This window comes from Orycteropus afer, unplaced genomic scaffold (genome assembly GCF_000298275.1).
Source record: "Orycteropus afer afer isolate SDZICR_OR568_19922 unplaced genomic scaffold, OryAfe1.0 scaffold00015, whole genome shotgun sequence".
Lineage (NCBI taxonomy): Eukaryota > Metazoa > Chordata > Mammalia > Tubulidentata > Orycteropodidae > Orycteropus > Orycteropus afer.
In genome coordinates this window covers 3114513-3141981 of record NW_006921602.1, presented here as the reverse complement: position 1 = coordinate 3141981, position 27469 = coordinate 3114513, and the positions used below count along the sequence as shown (strand labels likewise).

Below are 27469 nucleotides of genomic sequence, written 5' to 3'. Positions count from 1 at the left end.
TGCCTGTGCTTACCTTGCTCCCGAAGACCTGGTCCCTCTTGCTCCCAAAGACCTGGTCCCTCTCGGTAGGGTAACAAGGGAAACGTGTTCAGTGCAGATCAGTGAGTAAGCACAAGCCCGCCTTGTTTCAGTGCCTTATACTTTAGAACTTCACTATTAGTTACCTTGATATTTCATGACTTTCAGAGATGTGGCATGTGAGCATTGATTGTTTTATTCAACAAGCTAGGTGTGAGATGTTTTGTTTATGCTTTGCCCACTTGGAGGAACAGCAGTTAACCACTGCTTCATAATTCTTGAATACGATTTTAAGTTATCTTATTGTCTGATAACCTCCCAAAGGATGTGTTAAAAGTTAGATTCTAGATTTGGTTTTCATCTTTTCACCTTATTGGTCAGTTTCAGCTGAATTCTGTGGTAACTGTAGGTTCTGTTTCACTGCTTATGCTTCAAGTACTTCAACATCGATTGCTGTTTTCAGTAGATTTTCTATATATATTAGAGGAAAATATAGAAAATTTCCTCTGATATTCAAACTGTCACCTTTGACTCTTTACTCAAATCTTATTTCATGTCTGGAACTTCTTAGCATCTCTTCTTGGCTATTCTACCTTCTTCTAATACTTTAGAATATATCTTGATATTCACCTCTCACAAAGCCCATCTAAAGCTGTCTTCATTGAGTGAAAAACAACAGATACACTTATGTGGAGATATATAAATAGGTATTCTTTTTTATTCTACATTTTGTGCGTGTTGTTCTGTTTAGTTTATTAATTTAGTATGCATTTTTCTGCTCACTAAATTGAAGGCAACTTAGTAACAGGGACATGATCTAACCAACAGCTCATAAACCTCATAGAGATGATATATCCCTTGCAGACCTTAACTACAAGTATATTTGATATATTGGCATCTACTATTGGTCTCTGCGATATTCTCTACTAAAGTAGTTGAACATAGAAAGAAAAAGTATCCAAAACTGCTTTCTGTGTATTTCCTATAGCAAAATCATGTACTGTCTAGCTTTGTGACAAACTTTTTGATATTTTGAAGGAGATGGAAGAGTTATAAGTCCTTCGCCTCGTTATAAGTCATCATGCATCTCATCCACAACAAACGTGACAGAACTATGTGGTCTGGAAATGAAAACTGCCACGAGCTCCTTATCAGCATTTGGAGATTCTTCCATGATTCAGACACCTTCAAAGTCCAGAATCCGGCACGGCTGTCATAGTGCTGGCCCAAATGTTTCTGGTAATGAGGGACTATCATCTCAGTTATAAGAGCATTAAAATTTAGCATGAGGAGTCAGGCTTATAAAGGGTTAATGATAGCGCTGGAGTAGTTCTGTACTTTCAAGCAGTCTGTAAGGCAAGGGAAAAATTATTTAGTATGCACAGAATACATCTTTTTAGGTTTCAGGAGGAAAGCAACAAACTCAAATTCAGTAAAGAATTTCATATATGTAGAGCTATGGAAACACATGGGGTCTCCATGAGTCGGAATTGACTCAATGGCACTAACATCAACAACAACAACATGGAAACTGTACTTTCTAGCAAAGAGACTTGTAGATGCCAATGTTTTCCAAATACAAGGTGACTTTAGTTTCAAGGTTTTTAAGGTTTTTCTTAATCAAGTAATTTGTATATCATTTTCAATAGGTGATCATGTTAATCTGATAAGCTCATCAATGCCATCATTTCCCATTCTCCAACGTTCTTCTGAAGAGAAAATTCTTTACTCAGACCGGTTGACCTTAGAAAGGTGAGGACGATTTATTTTATTTAATTTTTCAAAATGGATAATGTATATAGATCCCCATCTTTACAACTAGGAAGATATCAGCAATAGAATGTTGGATGAAGGATCTTAACTCCTACTGTAGTGGTATAACCAGCAGAGAAAACATCTCTGTTGTGCATACCTTTAGCTTTGCAGTGCACACCTGATAGCAAATGTCATGGGCTATCTTTGTTTATAGCTGGGAAAAAGTCTCTGGAGGTACAGCATGTTGCTTTGGGCAAAGTCACACTTAAGGGCACTATCTGTTGTGGCATCTTTGCAGTATTATTGATTTTTGAGATTCTAACACTGTCTAATATTTATAACTTTCATTATTTTTTAATGTTTGGAGGGATTTTGACAATTCTTATCTCAGTTTTTAAAACTGCAGTCAAGAATAATACTTTAGCCCTTTAGTTTCATGTTTCTTGATACGAACAGAAACCAATGTTTGTAAGACTATGATATACTTAGGCTCTTCTGTTCTAGCTTTAGGTGATGCAAGTAATTGCAGAAGATGGGTCTTTGGCAGCATAGGCTCTGAGGTAGAGAAGAAAACTTGCGTACGGTGAAGACTTGCTTAGTGAGGACAGTTAGGATGAAGGGAACTGGGTTCAAAGACTGCTTATGAAATGGCAAGATCACAAAGATGTCATAAGTTGGACATAATTTGATCAGTACTAGCATGTCTAGTGGAGAGAGTTGGGCTAGCAGCAAGAAACTTGGGGATCATTATTTGAGAGCCTGTGGGTGATGGCTACTGATTTTCAAAAGCAGATCTGCCCTGCTATGTAGCTCCTTAGCCAGCAGACTGAAGGAGTAAGACTAGAATCCAGCCCTGAGATAAAACACTTGGAAGAACTAGGCTCTGGCTGTTCTGGGAGTTTAGGGTAGGGCTGGAGTACAGGAAGTCTGTCTATCAGCATCAAGAAGGAAATACAGAAGTAAGAATATAGTCCAACAGACCTGTCAGTAATAGGATAGGAGATGTAGCAACTCAAGGGTTTTGTAGACATAATGAACTCCTGGAGGGCACTGAGTCATGGGTTTTGATATTGGTTTGTTTGCTTGTTTTACTGGCGTTGCAGGGATTCGTGGGTTAAGGAGTGTGCAAGTGAGCTTTAGAGTTGGGACTTAGCCACTGTATCAAGAATATGAGAAAAAGCATTTATTTCAAGTTGCAGTAGGTTTTGTAGGGGGCAATTACTTTGAATGTTTTCTAATGTTAAATCAATTTTATATGAAGTAATTAATATTATTTTTTAGTATAATAAAGCTTATACTTTATATTAATATTGCCTTTTAAAAGTCAATAGGCTGTTATATGAATGATTTACAATTAGATGTAGGTGGCTTAGGAACTGTCATGGCACAGTGGTTAAAGCATTCAGCTGCTAACCAGAAGGTTGGCGGTTAAACCCTCCAGCCATTCCATGGGAGAAATCTGAGGCAGTCTGCTTCCATAAAGATATATAGGCTTGGAAACCCTATGGGGCAGTACTACTCTGTCCTATAGAGTCACTATGAGTCAAAATTCACTCAATGACAGGGGTTTTTTTTGGTTGTAAGATGCTTAGTTCAAGAGGGCTGGAATTGGTAGGACTCATCATTTTCTCTTCACAGTATAGGAGCACAAAGACACTAGTAATAATTTTTATGGGAGGAGGCAGGCTGCCAAGTAAGAATCTTATTAATTTTTGAACATTTTTTCTAGGCAAAAGCTGACAGTATGTCCTATCATCGATGGGGAAGAGCACCTTCGTTTGTTGAACTTTCAACACAATTTTATAACTCGGATCCAAAATATTTCTAATCTGCAGAGGCTAATATTCTTGGATCTATACGACAACCAGATTGAAGAAATTAGTGGGCTTTCTACTCTGAGATCCCTCCGTGTCCTTCTTTTGGGGAAGAACAGGTAATCTTTGTAGAGGAGGTTGTTTGTAGTGTATGCTTAGCACTAATATTGAGTCCTACAGGGTGTAGATGGCAACTCAGAAATGAAGAATACTTATGAAACTAATAGAATAAAATTTTTGAAAGGTTATTGGAATGAGTTAGATGTTGTAATAATTTGTTTCATGAGACTTAACCTGACAGTCAAATCGGATAACATTTATTTGTTTTATTATTTCCAAGGTTTTCCAGTGCTGTACGTTATATAGAAGTAAACAGCAGACTTTACCCTTAACTTTATGTTTTCTTAGGCCATATTTTAGGTATGTGTTTCACTTGTAATTCTTCTCAGTACTTGATTGAGGATAGACATTCACTTTTTGTGATTGATTGTCAAATTGATTGATTTGTATTCAGATGGCAGTTTCAATGTGTATTTAAAATTATGTCCTGTATGAACTTCCCGAGCTCCTTATATAAATGCTCTTTCAGGGAGTACAGCTACACAATTCCTTCATGACTTTTCTGTTGGAGGTTTAAAGGATATATAGTTAGAGAACAATAAAAAATAACTAGAATAAGATTGTTAGGTTAGTTGCAAAATGGATTCATGTCCTACAAAGTAGTAAAATTATAATTTTGGGGTTATTTATTTTTATTGGACAGAAATAAATTCTGTTTCCGCCTGACAATTATGATGACGGCTAATCATTTTTCTACAAGTTAGCATCTATCTTTACAGAGTCTGGACCCTAATCAGTAGTAAATAGTCAAATGATCCCTAGATAGGCTTATTGACAATACTCTGGTATGACATTGAAAGGATTTGCAGTAATCACTTTGCCTTAGTTCCAAGTTTGGGATAGTTTATTTTTTAAAACTAGGTGGCTCCTTCTGTGCTTGCATATCATAATTTTACAAAATTGATTTTTACAATGTATGTTTTTCATTTAAATGTTCTATCATGTATGTTTTGCCATGTCATTAAATGTTCTTTGAAAATGTGACTTTTAAGGGCTGCATAATATTCCCAATGTGGGTATGAGTGTGTGTATAATCCTTTCATATTTGTTAGATGTTTACATTGTTTTATTTTTTTTGCTATGATCTATGATACTGTTATGATGAATATTCATGTTCATAAATGAACTGTATCTTAGAATAAGCTTTTATCTGCTCTGTAAAGTAGGAAAATTTAGCCTGTTAAAACTCATGTGAGAAGAGAATTGAGGTTGATAAGAAGGTCTGTTTTCTAGGGCAGCAGTTCTCAAAGTGTGATCCCTAGACCAGCAGCATCAGCATCAGTAGAAACTTGTTAGAAATGCACATTTCTTGGCTCCATCCCAGAAACTCTGGAAGTGAGGTTCAAAAATCTGTGTTTTAACAAGTCTTCTGGGTTTGAGAACCATTGTTATATGGAATGTGCGGTTGGGAGTATATAAGAATTGAATAACATTTCACCTCCCTGGAATGGTTATTATTAAAAAAAACCAAAATAAGAAAGAAAGAAAATAACAAACATTGGTGAGGATGTGGGGAACCCTCATCCATTATTAGTGGAAATGTTAAATGATGCAGCTGCTGCGGAACATGATATAGCAGTTTCTCAAGAAGTTTAATATAGAATTAGCATATGCCTTAGCAATTCCACTCATAGGTATATACCTCTAGGAATTGAAAGCAGAGACTCAAACCAACAGTTTTACACCAATGTAAATTGCAGCACTATTCATAATAGCCAAAAGGTGGAAACAGCCTTAATGTTCATCAGCAGATAAGGGAATAAACAAAATTTGGTATATACGTGCAATGGATTATTATTTGGCCGTAAAGAGAAATGAAGTCTTGATACATTCCACCACATAGATGAAACCTGAGAACATTATGCTAAATGAAATAAGCCAGACACCAAAGGTCGAACGTTGTATGATCCCACTTATATAAGATAGCTAGAATAGGCAAATGCATAGAGATAGAAAGTGGTCACCAGGGGCTAGAGGGAGAGAGGAGATATTGCTGAAATGGCCCAGAGTTTCTGTTTGTACCAAACAGTTTTGGACATAGTGGTGATGTTTGAATATAATGCCACTGAATTGCACAGTTAAAAACGGTTTAAAGGGCAAATTTTATGTCATATATATTTTATCACATTAAAAAACAATTGAATTAAACTTTCTCTAATGGTTGTTAAGGAGCTCTGGTGGCGTAGTGGTTAAAGCATTTGGCTGCTAATGAAAAGGTCAGTGGTTCGAACACACGAGTTGCCACGGGACAATGATGAGAAAGTCTGTTTCCCTAAAGATTTACAACTTTGAAAACCCTATGGGCAGTTCTATTCTGTTTTATAGGGTCACTATAGGATCATTATGAGTCAGAATTGACTTAATGGCAGTGAGTTTGGTTTTAATGACTGTGAGGTCAGATGAATACTAGAAAGCACGGGTTTGTCCTAAGCCATATTATTAGGTACTGAGCTCTGGTAGCATAGTGGCTAAGGCACTTGACTGCTAACCAGAAGGCTGGCGGTTCAAACCCACCAGCCACTCCTCAGAAGGAAGGTTGGGCAATCTACTTCCATAGTAATACTGCCTCAGAAACCCAAGGAGGGGTCACTATGAGTCAGGTCCAACTCGACGGCACATACCAACAACATGTTTTCTTCCAGCTGTTATAAGTGTCTCAGGAACAAAGCAGACAGAGGAATAACTCTGTTGAATGTTTTGTCTTTTCCTAACTGGGTTGGCTGTTAGTGAAATTTAAGTCATAGATACTATAGTATTAAATGTATGGCTCCGGAAAAATGGTAATGAAAGATTTCAATGAGGCCAGAAGGATGCTAATGGTTCAGATGAAATGATTGGAATATTCGGGAGTGTTGTAGGAAAAGAACAGACTCTGCCAGTTGATGTATGGGAGAGGAGACTGATGAAGAGGTTGGGGCCATAAGGGAGAGAAGAACTACAAGCACTCTGTGCTGATACATGTTGTTGTTGTTGTTGTGTGCCGTCGAGTCGGCCCCGACTCATAGCGACCCCTCCTTGGGTTTCCGAGGCAGTATCACTACGGAAGTAGGATTGCCCAACCTTCCTTCCGAGGAGTGGCTGGTGGGTTTGAACCGCCAGCCGTCTGGTTAGCAGGCAAGTGTCTTAGCCACTATGCTACCAGAGCTCCCGTGCTGATACATAGTGGGTGTATAATAAAAATTTTTATAAATTACATTGAATTCAATTGCTTTGTGGTGGTGTAATTCTAGATTTGGCAATGATATAAGATGACTTAGGTCAAGTGGAGATAAGATTCATGGAGTTTAAGTTTGAAATATGATTACAGGTGATCAGCATATATATGAAGTTTTGAGGGATGAACAAGACTCTGAAAACATTTGGGAGTGTTGAAATGATCTTCTGAGGCAGTTAACAATGACCACAGACATAGTGATAGGCAGATGGGGATAAAGATAGATGGCATGAACTCAGTTTTTATCCCTTTTTTTTTTTTACCATAACATTCTTCTTCCTACTACATATGGTAATAGGAGAAAGTGGGATCTATAGGAGGGAGAACAATAAAAGTACATTTTTTTGTTTGTTTGTTTGTTTTACTTTGTTTTTTGCCAGATGAATTCAGTTTGAAGCAGTTAGGTTGAAAGATTTGAACATGTAAGCTAGGCATAGAATGTAGGAATGAGGGAGACAATGAGTTAGGCCTTCTCAGCTTATTTAAAAGGGGGCATTTAATGTATCTAAATATTTGATAGCAAGTTATACTTTCTCACAAGGTAGTAAATCAAAAGTTACAAGTACACATTAAAGCATTTCATAAACTAAGGAGATCCAGTAGAAAGCATTTAGGTGATTCTGATTTATCTCTATGATAAATCATCCTGTTTTGAATACTCCTATATGTAAAATTCATCCATTTACCTAGTTTGCTCATTCATTCATTAAATATTTATTGGGTGCTTATTAGGTGGAAGACATTATTATGGGTACTGGGAGTGTTGTTGTCAGGTACTGGCAAGTCAGTTCTGACTCATAGTGACCCCACGTAAAACAGAATGAAACACTGACAGGTCCTGCGCCATCCTCACAATTGTTGCTATACTTGAGCCCATTGTTGGAGCAGCTGTGTCAATCTATTGCGATGAGAGTCTTCCTCTTTTTCATTGACCCTGTACTCTGGTGGCATAGTGCCTAAGGCATATGACTGCTAACCAGAAGGCTAGTGGTTCAAATCCACCAGCCACTCCTTGGAAGGAAGACTGGGCAATCAATCTACTTCTGTAAAGATACCACCTCAGAAACCCAAGGAGGGGTCGCCATGAGTTGGAATCAATTTGATGGCAGTGAGTTTGGTTTGGTTTTTGGTACTTTTCCAACCATGATTTCTTTCTCCAGGGACTGGTCCTTCCTGATAACATGTCCAAAGTACATGAGACAAAGTCTTGCCATTCTCCCTTTTGCTGTATTCTTTCAAGACAGATTTATTCATTCCTTTGGCAGTCTGTGTGTATTCCATATTCTTCACCAACATCATGATTCAAATGCATTGATTCCTCTTCAGTCTTCCTTATTCATTGTCCAGCTTTGGCATGCATATGAGTTGATTAAAAATACCATGGCTTGAGTTAGGCATACCTTAGTCCTCAAAGTGACATCTTTGCTTTTTAACACTTTAAAATGGAATTTTCAATGGTCCTGTAAGTTTATGTGAATGATCAGAATTCCCAGGTGTATAGTAGAGCTGACAAGGGACAAGCTTGGTCACAACCAGCTACCCAGAGGGATCTAGTAGTTGAACCTGCGGGCTTGGGATCATAGTCGCAGGGGACATCAAGCTCAATTGGCATAACATACTATACAAAACATTGTTCCACGTCCTACTTTGGCGAGTAGTGACTGGGATCTTAAAAGCTAGCAAGCTGCCATCTAGATGCAACGATGGGTCTCTCCTCTTCCAGAGCAAAGAAGAATGAAGAAAACCAAAATTCATAAAATGGTCTTTTGTAGCAGATTTGCCCAATGCAATATGTTATTTGATTTCTTGACTGCTGCTTCTATGGGCATTGTTTGTAGATCCAAGTACAATGAAACCCTTGGAAAATTCAGTCTTTTCTCTGTTTGTCATCATGTTGCTTATTCATCCAGTTGTGAAGATTTTTGTTTTCTGTATGTTGAGGTGTAATCCTGTTGAAGGCTATAGTCTATGATCTTCATCAGTAAGTACTTCAAGTCATCTTCACTTTCAGCAAGCAAGGTTGGGTCATCTGCGTATCACAGGTTGTTAATGAGTCTTTCTCTAGTCCTAATGCTGCGTTCTTCATGTACTGTAGCTTCTCAATTATTTGCTCAGTATACAGATTGAATAAGCATGGTGAAAGGATACAACCCTGACACACACCTCTCCTGATTTTAAACCACAAAATATCCCCTTGTTCTGTTTGTGCCACTACCTTGTGGTCTATGTGCAGATTCCACACGAGCACTATTTAAGTGTTCTGGAATTCCCATCCTTCTCATTGTTATCCATAATTCATTATGATTCATACAGTCAAATGCCTTTACACAGTCAATAAAAGATAGGTAAACATCTTTCTGGTATTCTCTGTTTTCAGCCAAGACCCATCTGACATTAGCAGTGATATCTCCCATTCCATATCTTCTTCTGAACCTACTTTGAATTTCTGGCGGTTTCCTATGATACACTACTACAATCCTTTTTGAATTATCTTCAGCAGAATTTAACTTGAATGTGATATTAATGATTGATAATTTCTGAATTTTGTTGGATCACTTTTCTTTGGAATGGGCAAAAGTATGGATCTTTTCCAGTCAGCTGGCCAGGTAGCAGTTTTCCGTATTTCTTGGCATAGATAAGTGAGTGCTTCCAGCATTACATCTGTTTGTTGGAACATCTCAATGGGTATATTGTCAGTTCCTAGAGTCTTGTTTTTTGCCAGTGTCTTCAGTGCAGCTTGAACTTCTTCCTTCAGTACCATTGGTTCTTGATGTTGATCAGTTCTTTTTGGTACAGTGATTCTGTATTCCTTCCATCTTCATTTGATACTTCTGGTATCATTCAATATTTTGCTCACAGAATCCTTAAGTATAGCAATTGGGGGGCTTGAAGTTTTTCTTCAGTTCTTTCAACTTGAGAGATGCTAAATATGTTCTTCCCTTTTGGTTTTCTAATTCCAAGTCTTTGTGTATTTGATTATAATACTTTGTCTTTTCAAACTGCTCTTTGAAATCTTCTGTTCAACTCTTTTACTTCATCATTTCCTCCATTTGCTTTAGCTACTCTGTTCAGGGAGCTCTGGTAGCATAGTGCCCAAGGCACTTGACTGCTAACCAGAAGGCTGGAGGTTCACACCCACCAGCCACTCCTCGGAAGGAAGGTTGGGCAATCTACTTCCGTAGTGATACCGCCTCGGAAACCCCAGGAGGGGTCGCTATGAGTCGGGTCTGACTCCACGGCACATAACAACAACAACTCTCCGTTCAAGAGCACGTTTCAGAGTCTCTTCTGACATTCATTGTGGTCTTTTCTATTTTCTGTCTTTTTAATGATCTTTTGTTTTTCTCATATATGATGTGCTTGATGTCATCCCACATCTTGTGTGGTGTTTGACCATAAATATTCAATGCCCCAAATCTATTCTTGAGATGGTCTCTAAGTTCCAGGTGAGATATACTCAAGAGCATACTTTGGCTTTCATGGACTTGTTTTAATTTTCTTCAGCTTCGACTTGAACTTCCATATAAGCAGTTGATGGTCTGTTCTGCAGTTGGCCCCCTGCTTTGTTCTGACTGATGACATTGAGCTTCTCTGTCATCTCTTTTCACACATGTAGTCATTTGATTCCTGTGTATTTCATCTGGTGAGGTCCAAGTGTATAGTCACCTTTATGTGTTGTAAAAAATATTTGCAATGAATAACTTGTTGATCTTGCAAAAATTCTATCATGGGATCTCTGACATTGTTTCTTTCACGAAGGATGTATTTTCCTACTACTTATCCTTATTCGTTTCCAAGTTTTCCAGTCATCAGTAATTATCAATGAATCTTGATTGCATCTTTGATTGATTTCAGACTGCAGAAGTTGGTTAAATATGCCATTTTCTACATCTCTGACCTTGGTGGTTGATGTGTAAATTTGAATAGTAGTTGTTTTAATTGGTCTTCCTTGTAGGCATATGGGTATTATCCTATCATTGAGGTTGTCTTTTTCACAGTGAATGCAATGCCATTCCTCTTCAGTTTGTTATTCCCGGCATAGTAGACCATATGATTGTCCAATTCAGAATGGCCAATACCAGTCCATTTCAGCTCACTAATGCTTGTTGTTGTTGTTATGTGCTGTTGAGTCGGACCCGACTCATGGTGATCCCTCCTTGGGTTTCCGAGGCAGTATCACTACGAAAGTAGATTGCCCCATCTTCCTTCTGAGGAGTGGCTGGTGGGTTTGAACCGCCAGCCTTCTGGTTAGCAGTCAAGTGCCTTAGGCACTATGCTACCAGAGCTCCTCACTAATGCTTAGGATATCAATTTTTATGTATTCCATTTCATTTTTGACAGCTTTCAATTTTCCTAGACTCATACTTTGTACATTTTGTGTTCTAGTTATTAATGGATATTTTCAGCTGTTTCTTCTCTTCCTGAGTTATACTACATTAGCAAAGGGAGCTCTGGTGGCGTAGTGCCTCAAGCATCTGACTGCTAACCAGAAGACTGTTGGTTCAAACCTACCAGCCATTCCCCGGAAGGAAGGTTGGGCAATTTACTTCTGTAGTGATATCGCCTTGGAAACCCAAGAGGGGTTGCTATAAGTCAGACCTGACTCAACAGCAGCAGGTTTACATTAGCAAATGAAGGTTCTAAAAGCTTTACTCCATCCACGTCATTAGTTAAATATGTATTGGGTGCATACTTAGTGGCAGGCATTGTTATGGGTGCTGGGGATCAAAAGAGAAAATGTCGAAGTTTTAGTCCTCTTGAAGTTTACATTTTGATTTGGAGAGAGTAATCATCAAAAAGTAAATACGCAAATAATATACATTTACGCAATGATAAGTGCTGAGCTCTGGTGGCATAGTGCCTAAGACATTTAACTGCTAACCAGAAGGCTGGTAGTTAAAACCCACCAGCCACTCCTCGGAAGGAAGACTGGGCAGACTACTTCTGTAGAGATACTGCCTTGGAAACCCAAGGAGGGGTCGCTATGAGTCGGGACTGAGTGGACTGCAGTGAGTTTTTTTTTTTCAGGGGGTGGGGGGAGTCAGTTAAATAAGGGTTAAGAGAAGTAGTAATGGGAGCAGGAAAGGAAAGAAATTTTAGATAGGGCAATCTGGAAAGGCTTCTCTGAGAAGATATTTAAGTGGAGACCTGAATAATGTGAAGGCTTGAACCATCTGAAGATTTGGTAGGAAGAACATTGAGGCAGAAGAAACTACAATGGTAAACACCCTGAGGCAGAAATGAATTTGCTAGCCTGTAGTAGGGGATAAGACTGGAGAAAAAGTTACTAGCCTGATAGTTTAGGGCCTTGTAGGCAAGGTAAGAGGGTTGGATTGTATTCTAAGGTGAGAGGAACTACCTTGAGTAAGTGACTTATCCTAAATCTTAGAGGTAGAATTGTGTTTTGTTTCGTTTTTTAACATTTTATTGTGCTGCAGATGAAAGTTTATACAGCAAATTAATTTTCCAATCAGTAATTCATACACAGATTGTTCTATAACAGTGATTGTAATAGCTGCACTGTATCAGCATTCCCCCTTTTCCTTCCTGGGTTCCCCATTTCCATGTGTTTGGTTTCCCTGTCCCTTCCTGCCTTCTCATCTTTGTTGTTGTTATTAGGTGCTGTCGAGTCATCTCCGACTCAAAGTGACCCTGTGTACAGCAGAACGAAACACTGCCTGGTCCTGTGCCAACCTCACAATCCCTACTATACCAGAGCCCATTTCTGCAGCCACCGTGTCAATCCATCTTGTTGAGGGCCTTCCCCTTTTTCGTTGACCCTCCACTTTACCATCTTTGGTTTTGGGCAAATGTTGCCCTTTTGGTCTCATATAGTTGATTGCTCGGGAGCTCTGGTAGCATAGTGGCTAAGACACTTGCCTGCTAACCAGACGGCTGGCGGTTCAAACCCACCAGCCACTCCTCGGAAGGAAGGTTGGGCAATCCTACTTCCGTAGTGATACTGCCTCGGAAACCCAAGGAGGGGTCGCTATGAGTCGGGGCCGACTCGACGGCACATAACAACAACAACATGTATTAACTGATTGAAAAGTGGCTTTTGGGAGTGTCTTCGGTTTCAAGTTAGGAGGTTGTTTTAGGATGATTAAGAAAAAAAAACAACTCACTGCTGTTGAGTCAATTCTACTTATAGTGACCTCTTGGTAGGTTTCTGAGGCGGTATCTCTACGGAAGTAGATTGCCCAGTCTTCCTTCTGAGGAGTGGCTGGTGGGTTTGAACTACCAGCCTTCTGCTTAGCAGTCAAATGCCTTAGGTACTTAGTCAAATGCCACCAAAGCTCCCTTTAGGATGATAGTCTCAGGGAATCCTCTAGTGTCTTTCTGACCAGTAAGTCTGGTCTTTTTTTTTTTTGCTCTATACTTTTTTCTTAACCTACTCTAACCAGGACCCTCTGTTGTGTTCCTTGTCAACAGGGGTAGTCAGATACCATCTAGTTCTTCAGGTTAGAGGTGGCTATGGTTCATGAGGGCCATTAGTCTTTTAAACAAATTGCTTCTTTGAATCTTTAGTTTTCTTCATTCTTCATTCTCCTTTGTGCCAGGCAGGAAGAGATCAATAGTTGCTTCTTAGATGGCTACTCACAAACTTTTAAGACCCTAGTTGCTACTCACCAGACTAGGATGTATAACATTGTATTTATGAACTGTATTTAGCCTAGATGTCCTCTAATACTGTGGTCCTTAGCCTGCAAGTCCAGGAGTTCAGTACCAATGTCTAAGTAGTTTCTAATACTGTGCACCCTATGTGCTCTATTATACATGTGAGTGTACATACAACCTTTAAAATTTGTATGTAGAAATATCCACAACCATATCTATCTATATATATATATATATATGTGGGTATACTCTCATACAATTTCCCTCACCTATTTAGCATACATATTTACCTATGTATTTATTCTCAAATAATTGTTTGTTATTACTGTTGTTGTAGGATTATTGTTTTGGTTACCTAGTGCTGCTCTGACAAGAATACACCACAAATGGGGTGGCTTTAACAAACAGGAGTTTATTCTTACAATTTGGAGGCTTTAAGTCCAAGTTCAAAGTGCCAGGCTCCAGGGACTAGGTGAAAGCCTATCAACCTTGGGCTTCAGCTCTGCCTCCTGCTTCTGGTCCACTGAAGCTAGTCTTTTCTTCACTCAGCTGCTGGCTGCTGAAGCTGACAAACCCAAGGTTGACAAGTAATAAGGCACAATTCCGATATTACCAAACCACATGGCAGGCCATTAATTCAAGTTCATTAAAAGTCCGAAGATTGACAGAGCATGGCAGGCTGCTGAACAATGACTTGGCTACATGCAGGGTTCAAGTGTTGCATAAGCTAGAGACCATGTTCAAAGCTACTTCATTATACAGGAAGCAGACCACATCCCTAAAGCAGCTACTCAGCTGCTTGAGGTAGATCCCACCATGGAATTGATTGCCAGTCTCTTCATGGGGAGTAACTACCACCAGCTGCCCAATCACTCAACCAGGCCCAGACAAGTTGACACACAACCTTAAATACCACAATTATATATGTTATAGCATTTACTATAAAATTGTCCTTTATTTTTGCATACCTCTCAGTGTCTTTCTTTGCCTTGCTTACATCGTGCTGACTTTCCCCATATTGTGTATTGCCTTTCCCTTCATCATAATTAACACTTCTGTGGGAGCTCTGGTGGCATAGTGTCTAAGGCACTTGACTGCTAATGAGAAGGTTGGAAGTTCAAACCCACCAGGCTCAGAAACCCAGGGAGGGGTCACTGTGAGTCAGCGATGACTCGATGACACATAACAACAACAATAATTATCTAGTTAGTGATTTTCCCTCCCTCACCTCCTTTTCTTGGTAACCATCAAGGAATGTTTCTTGTGTATAAACCTATTCTTAACCTGTTTTGTTTTTTTTTCAAAGACATTTTATTTATTTATTTTAGAAAATTTTATTAGAAAACCAAATGATATATCTGGGAAGACACAGAAAGATACTTGATACCATGTGCAGCAGTAGCCAGATCCCAGGACAGTTAAAATTCTTGTGCTACTGCTGCTATAATTCATGTTTAACTTTTTATAATAGTGGTCTCATGCAGTATTTGTCTTTTCATGATTGACTTATTGCACTCAACATAATGTCCTCCAGATTGATCCATGTTGTGAGATGTTTCACAGATTCATCATCATTCTTTATGGTATAGTATTCCATTTTACATATGTACCACAGTTGTTTATCCATTCATCCGTCGATGGACACTGAGGTTGTTTCCATATTTTTGCTATTGTGAATAATGCTGCAATAAACATGGGTGTGCATATGTCTTTTCAGATCACAACTCTTATTTCTCTAGGATGTATGCCCGGGAGTAATATTTTGGATCATATGGTATTTCTATTTCTAGCTTTTTGAGGAAGCATCATACTGTTTCCTTAGTGGTTGTACCATTTTTCAGTCACACCAGTAGTGTATAAGAGTTCTAATCTCCCCACAGCCTAGCCTGCATTTATTGTTCTGTGTTTTCTTGATCAATGCTATTATTTCCAGGGTGAGATGATATCTTATGGTAGTTTTGATAAGCATCTATTTAATAGCTAATGATAGCAAGCATCTTTTCATGTGTTTCTTAGCTGCTTGAATGCCTTCTTTGGTGAAGTGTGTGTTCACATCCTTTGCCTATTTTTCAAATTGGATTGTTTGTCTTTTTGTTATTGTGGTGTTGAAGTTTTGAAAATAAATTTTAGAGATTCTACTCTTGATGGTACATAACAACAACAACAACTCTTGTTAGATAGTTCATTACCAACTTTTTTTTTCCAGTCTGTAGGTACGTTTTTACCCTTTTAGTGGTCATTTGATGAGCATAAATAGTTATTTGTAGGAGATTCCATTAATCAAGTTTACATTTTCTTGTTTGTGCATTTTTAGTTATGTTTGATAGTCTATTTGTGCCATCAATAATGGCCCCTAGTTTTGTTCCTATTTTTTCTTCATGAGCTTTATGGTTTTAGGTTTTACATTTAGGTCTTTGATCCATCTTGAGTTCATTTTTGTGAAGGCTGTGAGATATATGTCCTGTTTCATTTCTCTGCAAACGAATGTCCAATTTTGCCAATACTATTTGTTAAAGAAACCCTCCTTCCCCTTAATGGATGTTGGTCCTTTGTTGAAGATCAGTTGTCCATAGGTAGATGGATTTACTTCTGAGTTCTCAATTCTGTTCCATTGATTTATGTGTCTGTCATTATACCACTACCAGGCTGTTTTGATGACTATGGCTGTGTAGTAGGTTATACGATCAAGAAGTGTGAGGCCTCCTACTTTGTTCTTCTTCAATAATGCTTTATCTCCCTAAGGTCTTTTTTGTTTCAACATAATGTTGGTGGTTAGTTTTTCCAGCTTCTTAAAAAATGTTATTGGAATTTTGATCAGGATTGCACTATATCTATAGATCACTTTGGGTACTCCTGAGATTTTCACAATGTTAAGTCTTCCTATCCATGAGCATGGTATGTTTTTTCATTTATGTAGGTCTCCTTTGGTTTCTTACAGTAGTGTTTTGTAGCTTTCTGTGTATAAGTCTTTTGTATCTCTGGTTAGGTTTATTCCTAAGTATTTCATCTTTTTAGAGGCTATTGTAAAAGGTGTTATTTTCCTGATATCCTTTTCAAAGACCTCTTTTTTAGTGTAGAGGAATCCAACTTATTTTTGTATGTTGCTCTTGCACTCTGCCACTTTGCTGAATCCTTCTTTGAGTTCTAGTAGCTTTCTTGAGGAATATCTGGGGTTTTCTATGTTAGTTCATATCATCTGCAGATAGGAGTAGTTTTACTTTTTCCTTACCAATCTGGATGCCCTTTATTTCTCTTTTTTTGCCTTATTGCTCTAGCTAGGACTTCCAGTACAATATTGAATAAGAGTGGTGATAGAGGAAACCTTGTCTGGTTTCTATTCTCAAGGAGAATGCATTCAGTCTCTCTCCATTGAGGATAATATTGGCTGTTGGTTTTGTGCATATGCCCTTCATTATGTTGAGGAATTTCTCTTTTCTTCCTATTTTGCTGAGAGTTTGTAGGAGGAAAGGATGTTGGATTTTATCAAATACCTTTTCTTCATCAATTGAGATGATCATATGATTCTTCCCCTTTGTTTTATTTATGTGATGGATTATGTTGATTTTCTAATATTGAGCCATCCTTTTATACCTGGTAAGAATTCCACTTGGTCATGATGTATTATTTTTTGATATGCTGTTAAATTCTATTGGCTAAATTTTGTTAAGAATTTTTACATCTATATTCATGAGGGATATTGGTTTATAATTTTATTTTTTTAATGGTGTCTTTGCTTGGCTTTCATATCAGGGTTATGCTGGCTTCTTAGAATGAATTTGGGGCTATTCTTTCCTTTTCTAGCATACATATTTACCTATGTATTTATTCTGTAATAGTGGAATAGTTTGAATAGAACTGATGTCAGCTCTTCTCTGAGTATTTGGTAGACTTCTCCAGTGAAGCTGTCGGGGCCAGAGCTTTTTCTTATTGGGAGTTTTTTTTTTTTTTAATGACTTCTTCAATTTCTTCTTTTGCTCTGGGCCTGTTCAGATTTTTCATTTCAGTTTGTGCTAGTTTAGGTAGGTAGTGTGTTTTCTAGAAATTTGTCCATTTCTTCTAGGTTTTCAAATTTGTTGGAGTATCATTTTTCATAATACCCTTTTTTTGTGTGTGTAAACCTCTTCTTGACTTTTTACAGTAGTAGTGGTCTCATATAATATTTGTCCTTTTGTAATTGACTAATTTCACTCAGCATAATGCCCTCTAGGTGCATCCATGCTAAGAGGTATTTCACTGATTCATCACTATTCTTTAGCATTGCCTAGAATTCCATTGTGTGTAGGTACAATAGTTTGTTTATCCATTCATTCATTGGTGGGCACTTAGGTTGTTTCCATCTTTCTGCTACTATGAATAATGTTGTGATTAACACGGGTGTGAATATATCTGTTCATGTTATGGCTCTGATTTCTCTAGGATATTTACCTAGTCATGGGATTTCTGGATCATAGGGTATTTCTGGGAGCTCTGGTAGCATAGTGCCTAAGGCCCTTGACTGCTAACCTGACTGTTCAAACCCACTGGCCACTCCTCGGAAGGAAGGTTGGGCAATCCTACTTCCGTAGTGATACTGCCTTGGAAACCCAAGGAGGGGTTGCTATGAGTCGGGGCCGACTCAACGGCAAATAACAACAACAGCAACAGGGTATTTCTTATTCCAAGGAAGCATCATACCATTTTCCACATTGGTTGTACCATTTTACAGTCCCACCAGCAGTATATGAGTGTCCCATGCTTTTTATACCTTGCCATCATTGTTTTCTGTTTTTTTTTTTTAACTTTGCTATTAGTGCTGGGGTGAGATGATTTCTCATTGTTGTTTTTGTTTGTATCTCTTTAATGGCTAATGATCATGAGCATTTCTTCATGTGCTTGTTTGCTGACTAAATGTCTTCTTTGGTGAAGTGTCTGTTCATGTCCTTTGCCTATTTGTCAGTTGGATTATTTGTCTTCATAATATTTTTTTATGAACCTTTTTATTGCTGTTGATTCTGTAGTGATGTCATCCATCTCATTTCTTATTTTGGTTATTTACATCTTCTCATTCTTTTTCTTTGTCAGTTTGTCCAGTGAGTGGCTTGTTGATTTTATTCATTCTTTCAGAGAATCAACTTCTAAGTCTTATTGATAGAATTGCTTTTTTAAAAATATAAGACTTTTATGCTATCAATGGGATATTTTCCACTCAGGGGAACTATATCTTCCAAATTACAATTCAGTCAATGGGAAATATGTTTTTGTTTTAAGAAATATATAAAATGAGCCAATGTTCAAATGAGTTACATGATAGCGTGTTTTGATTTACAGGTAGATGTGATATATCCATATTTCTACTCTGCTTATTCTATTTGTTCTGATTTTCAGAATTAGAAAAATTTCAAATCTGGAGAATCTAAAAAGCTTAGACGTCTTGGACCTTCATGGAAATCAGGTATTGTGAAACCCTTTCATTCTTTCTTTTTGAAAAATAGTCCATGAAATTTAGTATTTAAAAAATTTTAGGAATTATATTTATGTTTAATTTTTTAAGAGTTATTTTACCAATTCACTGGTACTTCTAAGGTATTAATGCTAGATACAGAAAATTTAGTAACTCCTGAGCAGTAAATGACAACTTAGATTTGTAATTCTCATAGGTATAACAATTTCATTTTTTATTTGGCCTTTTATTAACTTATTTTATAAATAGACATTATCCAACCCCAACCTACTTAGATTCTCCTCCTTTATTCTATCTCCCTACTTTCTCATCAGAGATAACCACTCTTCTGGATTTCGTATTGATCATTCCTTTGTGTGTGTGTGTGTGTGTGTGTGTGGTGTGTGTTTAACCACATATATATGTGTTTCTACATCATCCATCTGTCAGATTGTCATACTTTGGTGGCTTGCATATTGCTATGAGTCTGGAAGCTATGCCACTGGTATATCAAATACCAACAAGATCAACCATGGTGAATAGGTTTCATTAATGTTTCTAGACTAGGAACTAGGAATAAAGGCCTGGCCATCTGCTTCCAAAAAGTAGCAAATGGAAGTGTTACGGATCACAAGAGAACACATTATCTGACTCTTTTTCTTTGGAAACGTCATTAGGAAGGATCAATCATTAGAGGAGGACATGATGTTTGGTAAAGTAGAGAGCCAACAAGGTCATGGGAGACCCTTGGTGAGATGAATTGGCACAGTAGCCACAATGATGGACTCAGACATGCCAGCAATTGTGAGCATGGTATAGGACCAGGCAACATTTGTTCTGTTGTACAGAAGACTGTCATGTGTCAGAGTCAGCTTGACAGCAGCTAACAACAATACATGTGTGTCTAAATAATAGATCATTTAGTGTGGTACAGTGAATTGCTTCACGTGGCCCAGGTAGCCATAGTCTTTGTGACTCCCACCAGATGACTGGGTAGTAGTGTGCAAATGTGAATTGCTTTGGCCTACCAAGGGGGTTGGATAGTTTGTTAATAGTATAAATAAGGTACATGGCCTTTGTAGGTGTGAGACCATGCAAATAAGGTATATGAAACCCTGTCATGGGCATTGGTCAGTTTTGCCATCTTACTAGGCTTAAAATGAGCCATCCTAGAGGTGAAAAGGGGAATCTTACTACCATCAAGAAAGAAGAGCCAGAAGTGGAGTGTATCCTTTGGACCCAAGAACCAGTGCTGAACCTCCTCAATCCAGGAGTCAGAGAGCTGTCATATAAGAGACAATGAGAAGTAGCAGTAGAGATACAGGGGCAGCAGGGATAGTAAAACCAAGAGATCAAGTGAGACAGAGCAGTGAACTTCTCAGCTCTTAGAGTGAGAAAGCTGAGTGCCTCCAGGCTGGGGCTTACTGGTGGAGTGGAGTGCCTGCAGGCATTTATCAGAAGAACTAAAAGAACTTTGCAACACTTGCCTGAGCAGGGCAGAATCCAGGCCAAGAGGCTGAGGGTCAGAGAGAGACCTGCCTTTGGGCATGGCTGAGGGGAGCCTGTCCTGACTGAAGAATTGTATACTGAGCATTCCAGATCCTGAATTGTAACTTGTTATTTCCCTAATCTACCCTATAATTATGAGTATTATCTGTGAGTTTTGTGTGGTCATTGCAAAGGATTATTGAACCCAGCAGAGAAGAAGAGAGTGCTGTGGGAGGGACAGTAACTGTCAGAATTGGTAAAAAGGCTGGAAGGTAGAATAGGAATCAGCCTTAGGCTATTGATCTTAATCCTCTCCCCTCCTTATAAGGTTAGAGGAGGTCAGTTGCTGCCCCATGCCATTTTTACATTCAGTATTACTGTTTTTTAATTTAAAAAAGCCATTATCCTCTATGTTTTCATCTAGTGTTTGGTATTTGAACACAACAGTCTTAGATGACCTTACATTTCTAAAATGTCAGGAGATAATCTGTTCAACATGAAACGATTAATGTCCAACTCTAAAAAATTAGCATCAGGTAGTAAATTAAAAGAAAATTAAGTCAATGTTATTTACCTTTTGAATTTAAAATTTGAAATAAAAATATTCTGATACTTGGTGCACATTATGAAATAAAACATAATTGTTTTATGGATATAAAAATATTTTGAGGAATGATGATAGTATTTAGGAAATGGATTAGGGAATGGAAAGAGATGGAGGGAGATAAAATTGGAGACAGAAAACAATTGAGAGACTAATTTTATAATCCTGGTGAGAGATTAGATAAATATTTTTAAAGTAGAAACAATAAGGGTTAGCAATTGATTATATGTGACTAATGAGAAATATGGGGGTTACTCTCAATTTCTGAGCTAGATTTTGTGTTGGTCTAGCAGAATTTGTTTTAGTAAATGCTTTCCTTAACATGGACACAGATATGCATCAAGAACCTGTTCCTTTAGTGACATTTTTTCATTTAGAGAGAGCTTACCTTTTATGTGATTGCTTGCCTGAAAGAAGACATTTGTCCTTTCAGTACTGCTGAGTAGGGAGGTTATCTTTACCCAGGCATACCAGTCTGGGTTACTCTTATACACAAAGATAAGACTGGAGTATTCACCTTCCTTGGATGTATTAAAAAGCTCTGCAGTCTATCCTGGGACCTTCTCTCTAATCAGCATGATCCATAATTGGACTTTATAACATTCCCATCATCTCATCTTCTTGCTGTAAAGTTTATCAATCAAGTAGGAACCGTGATCTCACCTTACACAGTCCTTTGCCTAAATCTTCTGTTATCTGATTTATGATTGTGACTTTGTCCACAACTGCATCCAGTAACAGACTAATCCATCAGAGATGTTGTACCTGACTATGATCTATGATTGCAAACCAAAAGCAAGGACAATATCCACAGTGATTTTTTTGTTTTTTAATTACAGATTAATACCTATATATTACAAAAAAAATAGTGTTTCCTTTCAGACTTGAGAAACTAAAAGGTCATTATATAATGTGGGAATTCTAGTTGTAAGTTTCACAAGGACTACCTGTAACTAGACTTAGTTATCTAAGATAAATGCCCAGAAGGTGGAAGGCGTTCTAGGTAGGCCATACAACAGTTATGCCCGTTCAATACGTATATTTATATCTTGAACTCAGGAAAATTCTCTTTATATATTTAAATATGGTTTCCCTTATATTTTTGTTTGTTATATCTATATTATTTGTCTTCTCTATCTTCATCTTATTTTTTAAATTCTTCCCATCATTGTTTTTCCCTAGTATTTCAGGAGGATTTCTCAAGCTGTGCTGAAATTACTGATTTCATTTTCTGTATTATCTATTTTTCTGTTTACTGATTCCATATGCTTAAATTTCTACCACCTATTTATTTTTGCAATATTTCTCTCCATGTCTTACAGTATAGTTCTGTCAATCTGCAAATACTGATAAACTGTTACTTATTTTCCAATTTTTGTATCATTTATTTTCATTTTGTATTAGTTAGACCAAAAATTTTAGAATAAATTTTAAAACATGTTCAGTTATGGTTATAAAATCAGAACCAAACCACTGCCATCAAGTCGGTTCCAATGGCACAGTGATGCTGTAAGACAGAGTAGAACTGCCCTGTGGAGTTTCTAAGACTGTAAATCTTTACAGAAGATTTTTTTCCCATGGAGCAGCTGATGGGTTCAGACTGCTGACCTTTTGGTTAGCAGCTGAATGCTTTAACCACTGTGCCACCAGAGCCCCTCAGTTACGGTTATATATTACTAATTTACAGTATACATATTTAGGTTTCTCCTTACGAATCTAGATGGTATTTCCTGAATATAAGAGAAGGTTCAGATAACAGCCAGGAGCAGGATTGTATAGCTAACAAAAGGTTCTTATAGCCAACATCTGTTTGGAAATGTTAAATCTCTTATGGCATTAAGTTAGTTTTAATAAGTCAAATATTTTATAAAACGAAAAAATTCAATTAATACTGTGATGGCAATATATGTGAACTAATTAAGCTTTATTGTTGTTGTGTGCCATTGTGTCCATTCTGATTCCTAGTGACCTTATAAGACAGACTAGAACTGCCCCCATAAGGTTTCCAAGGCTGTGTAAATCTTGTCTGAAGTAAACTGCCACTTGTTTCTTCTGTGGAGCTGCTGGTAGGTTGAACCACCAACTTTTAGTTTAACAGCCGAGTGCTTAACCACTGCTTCACCAGGGCTCCTTGATTAATCCATAGTGTTTGTGAAAGTCTGTTTTTTAATGTTCAGAAGAAAATTTCATTTCTGGGACTCAATTGTTACTTAAGTACTTTGCATTAAGACTTTGGAAGTCCTCTACAGACTTTTACTTTTGTGTCATAGAGAAACTCATCCCATTTTGCTATCTTGCTATATTACAATTGGTGGGGCTTAAAATCACATCAGACTCTCTTCACGTCATAGTGTTACAACTTTTATTTACACTTACCTTCTTATGCATTCAAACTCCTCAATTCAGTGTTCATGTGTATGTACATATTTCATAATTCAACTCCTCTTGTTCTAAACAGTAGTCTCTACCTTGTTACACTCTGACTAAATACTATCCATTTCCTCTGAAGCAGTTCCACTAATGAAAGAATATGTATTAAGTCTTCCCATTCAGATGCTTTTCTACTCTTAGGACCCTGAAGCATAAGTAGAATTAACAAGAACTTCCTTATCGTTCCTTTTTCTTTACTTTTCTCTCAGAGTATAGACTTACTTGGTCAAAGCATTGTGAGTTTATGCCTTGGGCTCATAGTCTGTTTCTATTTGGCAGGTAATATGTACACTTTTGATAGTTTTCATGGGGCCAAGCACAATGTTTGGTACTTAGGAGGTGCCCAAATGATGGATTTAGTAGGTTATTTGATAAAACTTCAAATATTTACCATGGTCAAATTAAAAAATATGTTCCTCTAGTTAATTTTCATAAGTTAGATGATATCATATGATCCAAAACAGAGAAAGTTGGAAATAGATTTTTAAATGTCCTCATATAAACTTGTCACTGAATCCAATGACTTTGAATATTTCATTTTTAGGGTTTTTAGAACATGCATATCTGAAATTTATGCCTGCTATTAACCCCTTCCCATTTTTTAACAGATCACAAAAATCGAAAATGTCAATCATTTGTGTGATTTGAGAGTTTTAAACCTTGCCAGGAATGTTTTAAGTCATGTTGATAATCTTAATGGACTGGATTCACTAACTGAACTGAACTTGCGACACAATCAAATCACTTACGTGGTGAGTATTAAAATGGTATTGATATGAACTTTCTGGCTTTTATTTTAAGGAAATGAAACAAATGCTGCAGCATTGCTTTATGAAAAATAAGAATCTGACATTTAGTTTTTTTCTGAATTGAAATTGTGGATATAATTTTTTCAGCTTTATACTATTTTGATTTGGGAAGTGTGAAGGTATTTTTTTATTTTAAAAGAAAAAAATTAAAAACAATAAAAATGATATCAGTAAATATATACTGGATCCTTTGCTGTTTTTTTTTTTTTAAATGGGCATAGAATTAATAAGAAAGAAGTTTATTGGTGAGTGAAAGTTGAGGAATTGTTGCACCAAGAAGGAAAAGGCACAGAGAAGAGAGATTGAGGGCTGTGAAACCAAACCAAACCACTGCCATTGAGTTGATTCTAATTCATAGTCAATGACTCATAGCCACCCTATAGGACAAGGTACAACTGCCCCACAGGGTTTCCAAGGCTGTAAATCTTTAGGGAAGCAGACAACCATATCTTTCTCCTGCGAGGCAGCTGGTGGGTTCGAACCGCTGAACTTTTGGTTAGCAGTTGAATGTTTTGACCACTGCACCACCAGAGCTCCTTGAGGGCTATGAAGGCATACATACATATCAGATCTTTGGCAGTTTTTAAGAGTCAGTATAGAGGAAAAGAGCTTTGCACAGGGCATCAGAGGCCTAGTTCTGGTCTCAGAACTTTGAGTAAATCACTTTAACTCTCTGGCCTCAGTTTACTTGTTTCTAAAATGAAGTCATTCATAGATTACCTCTGTGGTTCTTTTTGGCTTATTGGCTGTGAAGAAAGACATAAAGATGATAGACAACTGGAATGTGAGCAGGAGGAAAAGCATTAGCATTGTAGGGGCAAAACTACAGAAAGAAGACTCTGGAACTCTGAACAAACTTGGTTAGATTTATAGTTTTGCCCAATGTCAGCAGCTAATTGCAGCTTGATGCATAGGTATTGTGTACTTGTGCATATGTGGAGAATATTCAACTTACAGCTCTCCAGCTCTGTGATATGATACATGCCGACAAGACTTCTAGTGATTTATAAAAACATTATTCTTGTTAACAAGTTTCTTTTGTTTAAAAGCTACAGAAAAACTTGGCATTAGGTTCTCTCTAGATGCCATTTAAGTACTTCTAGGCAATCCTACTTCCGTAGTGATACTGCCTCGGAAACCCAAGGAGGGGTCGCTATGAGTCGGGGCCGACTCGATGGCACATAACAACAACAACAACAAAGATACAACTGTTAACTCTTTCAAGACATTGAGTTCTTTAGTATAAAGTTTAATGTACTGTAAGTAGTATACTTAAAAAAGTTGGGACAGACGGTGCCTTATCTTTTGGCTTTATTGTACAGATTAGTTTCATTTTGAAGATTTCCCAGAAAATCTGAGCCAGGTGGTTGGGATAATTTCATAACCTTTTCCTAGGCATGGATTTATTCCAGTGCCTCTATGTTCTGTCAGGCCCTCCTCTGGATTAGCTTTAAGCATTGGAATTAGTCCGTTTTTTGTTTTTTTTTAAAGGCCAGATTGGGTTAATCTGGTGTATTGCTGTGTATCTAAACTGTTTAGCACTCAATTTGTCCTCAGGGCATTGGAGCTGGTAAGAATCTAAAAACCTTTGGTAGAGTGGAGAATAAAATTCTATTGGCCCTAACATATTCCTGTCTATGTTTTGGCTTTCATTTGGAGATTGCATAATGCATATCCAGTTTCCCGTTGAGTGTTATGTCTAATCATTGCTATTATAGCTTCCAAAAGAAAACCAAACTCACTGTCGTTGAGTCGGCTCTGACTCATAGCAACCCCTCCTTGGGTTTCCGGGGCGGTATCACTACAGAAGTAGATTGCCCAATCTTCTTTCCGAGGAGTGGCTGGTGGGTTTGAACCACCAGCCTTCTGGTTAGCAGTCAAATGCCTTAGGCACTGTACCACCAGAGTTTAGGCAGCAGTAAACATTTTATGGAAAGGGAAATTTTATTAATATCTAAAAATTAAAAAGTTAGTAAGTATTATGAATATTTATTATAGGACACTGTGAATATACATGTACAGGTAAAGAAGAAACTTAACAATTACCTCTAATCCAACTCTTCTTATTTACTTCTTTTTCAAAACAGTCTTTTCTTAGAAGATCCAGGAGACTTTTAAATCTGAGGATACCCCCACCCCCACCATTATCTCTATCTTTCTCCAGGGTCAGTTATTATACATTTTACTCCCCCTCCCCCCCATGGTTTTGATTTTCCTCAGTGTCTGGTAATCCTTAAGTGAAGGACTGTATTAAGTAGTGGCATGGGTCTTCTGTGCAGTTGAGGTCTTTTTAACCATAAGATCTCTCCTGAGAATAAGAGAATTGATTACTAGATTTGTGTAAGTTGTTGAATCTCACACACAGGTCAACTTCCCTTTAGGACAAGTGGCAGGGAAAAGGCAAGCTCATTTTGAAATTTCCAAAAACTTTACTTTTGGGAATGGATGGACATTAGTTTCTTTCATTCCGGGTAAAACATTGGATTCTTTCCTTCTGATTGCACTATTGCAGTTATTAACCATCTCCATAGATAAAACTCCCACACTCTCCAGCCTTCCTTGACAAATAACACCATTCCATTTAAAGAACTGATCTTGAGAGTCCAGCTAAGGGTTTCTTTCAGCCAGCTGCTCTGTATGTGTGTGTATGTGTGTGTGTGTGTGTGTGTGTGTATACACGGCAGGGGTGGGAGTAGTGTGGGAGTGGGATAAGTTTGTTGGTGTTCCAGGAATAGCTGTTGAGTAGCCTGACCTATAATTATGCCTGTAGTTGATTAGCCACAGTTAACTGCAGTCCACACCTGCTCTTTGTTTTCTCTGACTCTGAGCTTGGAGTATGACGGCATTTTGTCAGAAAAAAGTGCTGCATTTGCAGCGCAGCATCTCCCTTCACAGATCTGAGCTGCAGTTTTCTCCACTCAGGGTTATCTCCTGTAAGATCCCATTACTTTCCAGCTCCCTGAAATTCATTAAAATGTTTGACCTGCTAATTATAACTTCTTGTTTTTAGCACTTCTATAGGTAGCATAGTGGCTAAAGCACTTGACTGCTAACCAGAAGGCTGGTGGGTCAAACCCACCAGCCACTCCTCAGAAGGAAAGGTTGGGCAATCCTACTTCCGTAGTGATACTGCCTCGGAAACCCAAGGAGGGGTCGCTATGAGTCGGGGCCGACTCGACG

General features: G+C 37.8%; 1 protein-coding gene across 1 annotated transcript in view; it reads left to right on the top strand.

The window, feature by feature from the left end:
* LRRC49 (leucine rich repeat containing 49) overlaps positions 1-27469 on the top strand; it is a 328583-nt gene that overhangs the window by 13649 nt on the left and 287465 nt on the right. Inside the window, exons 4-8 of the mRNA XM_042783131.1 lie at positions 1057-1257; positions 1668-1770; positions 3503-3706; positions 18904-18970; positions 24089-24232. Of these exons, the coding sequence (XP_042639065.1) occupies positions 1057-1257; positions 1668-1770; positions 3503-3706; positions 18904-18970; positions 24089-24232 (719 nt within the window). The remainder of the gene's footprint in view (positions 1-1056; positions 1258-1667; positions 1771-3502; positions 3707-18903; positions 18971-24088; positions 24233-27469) is intronic.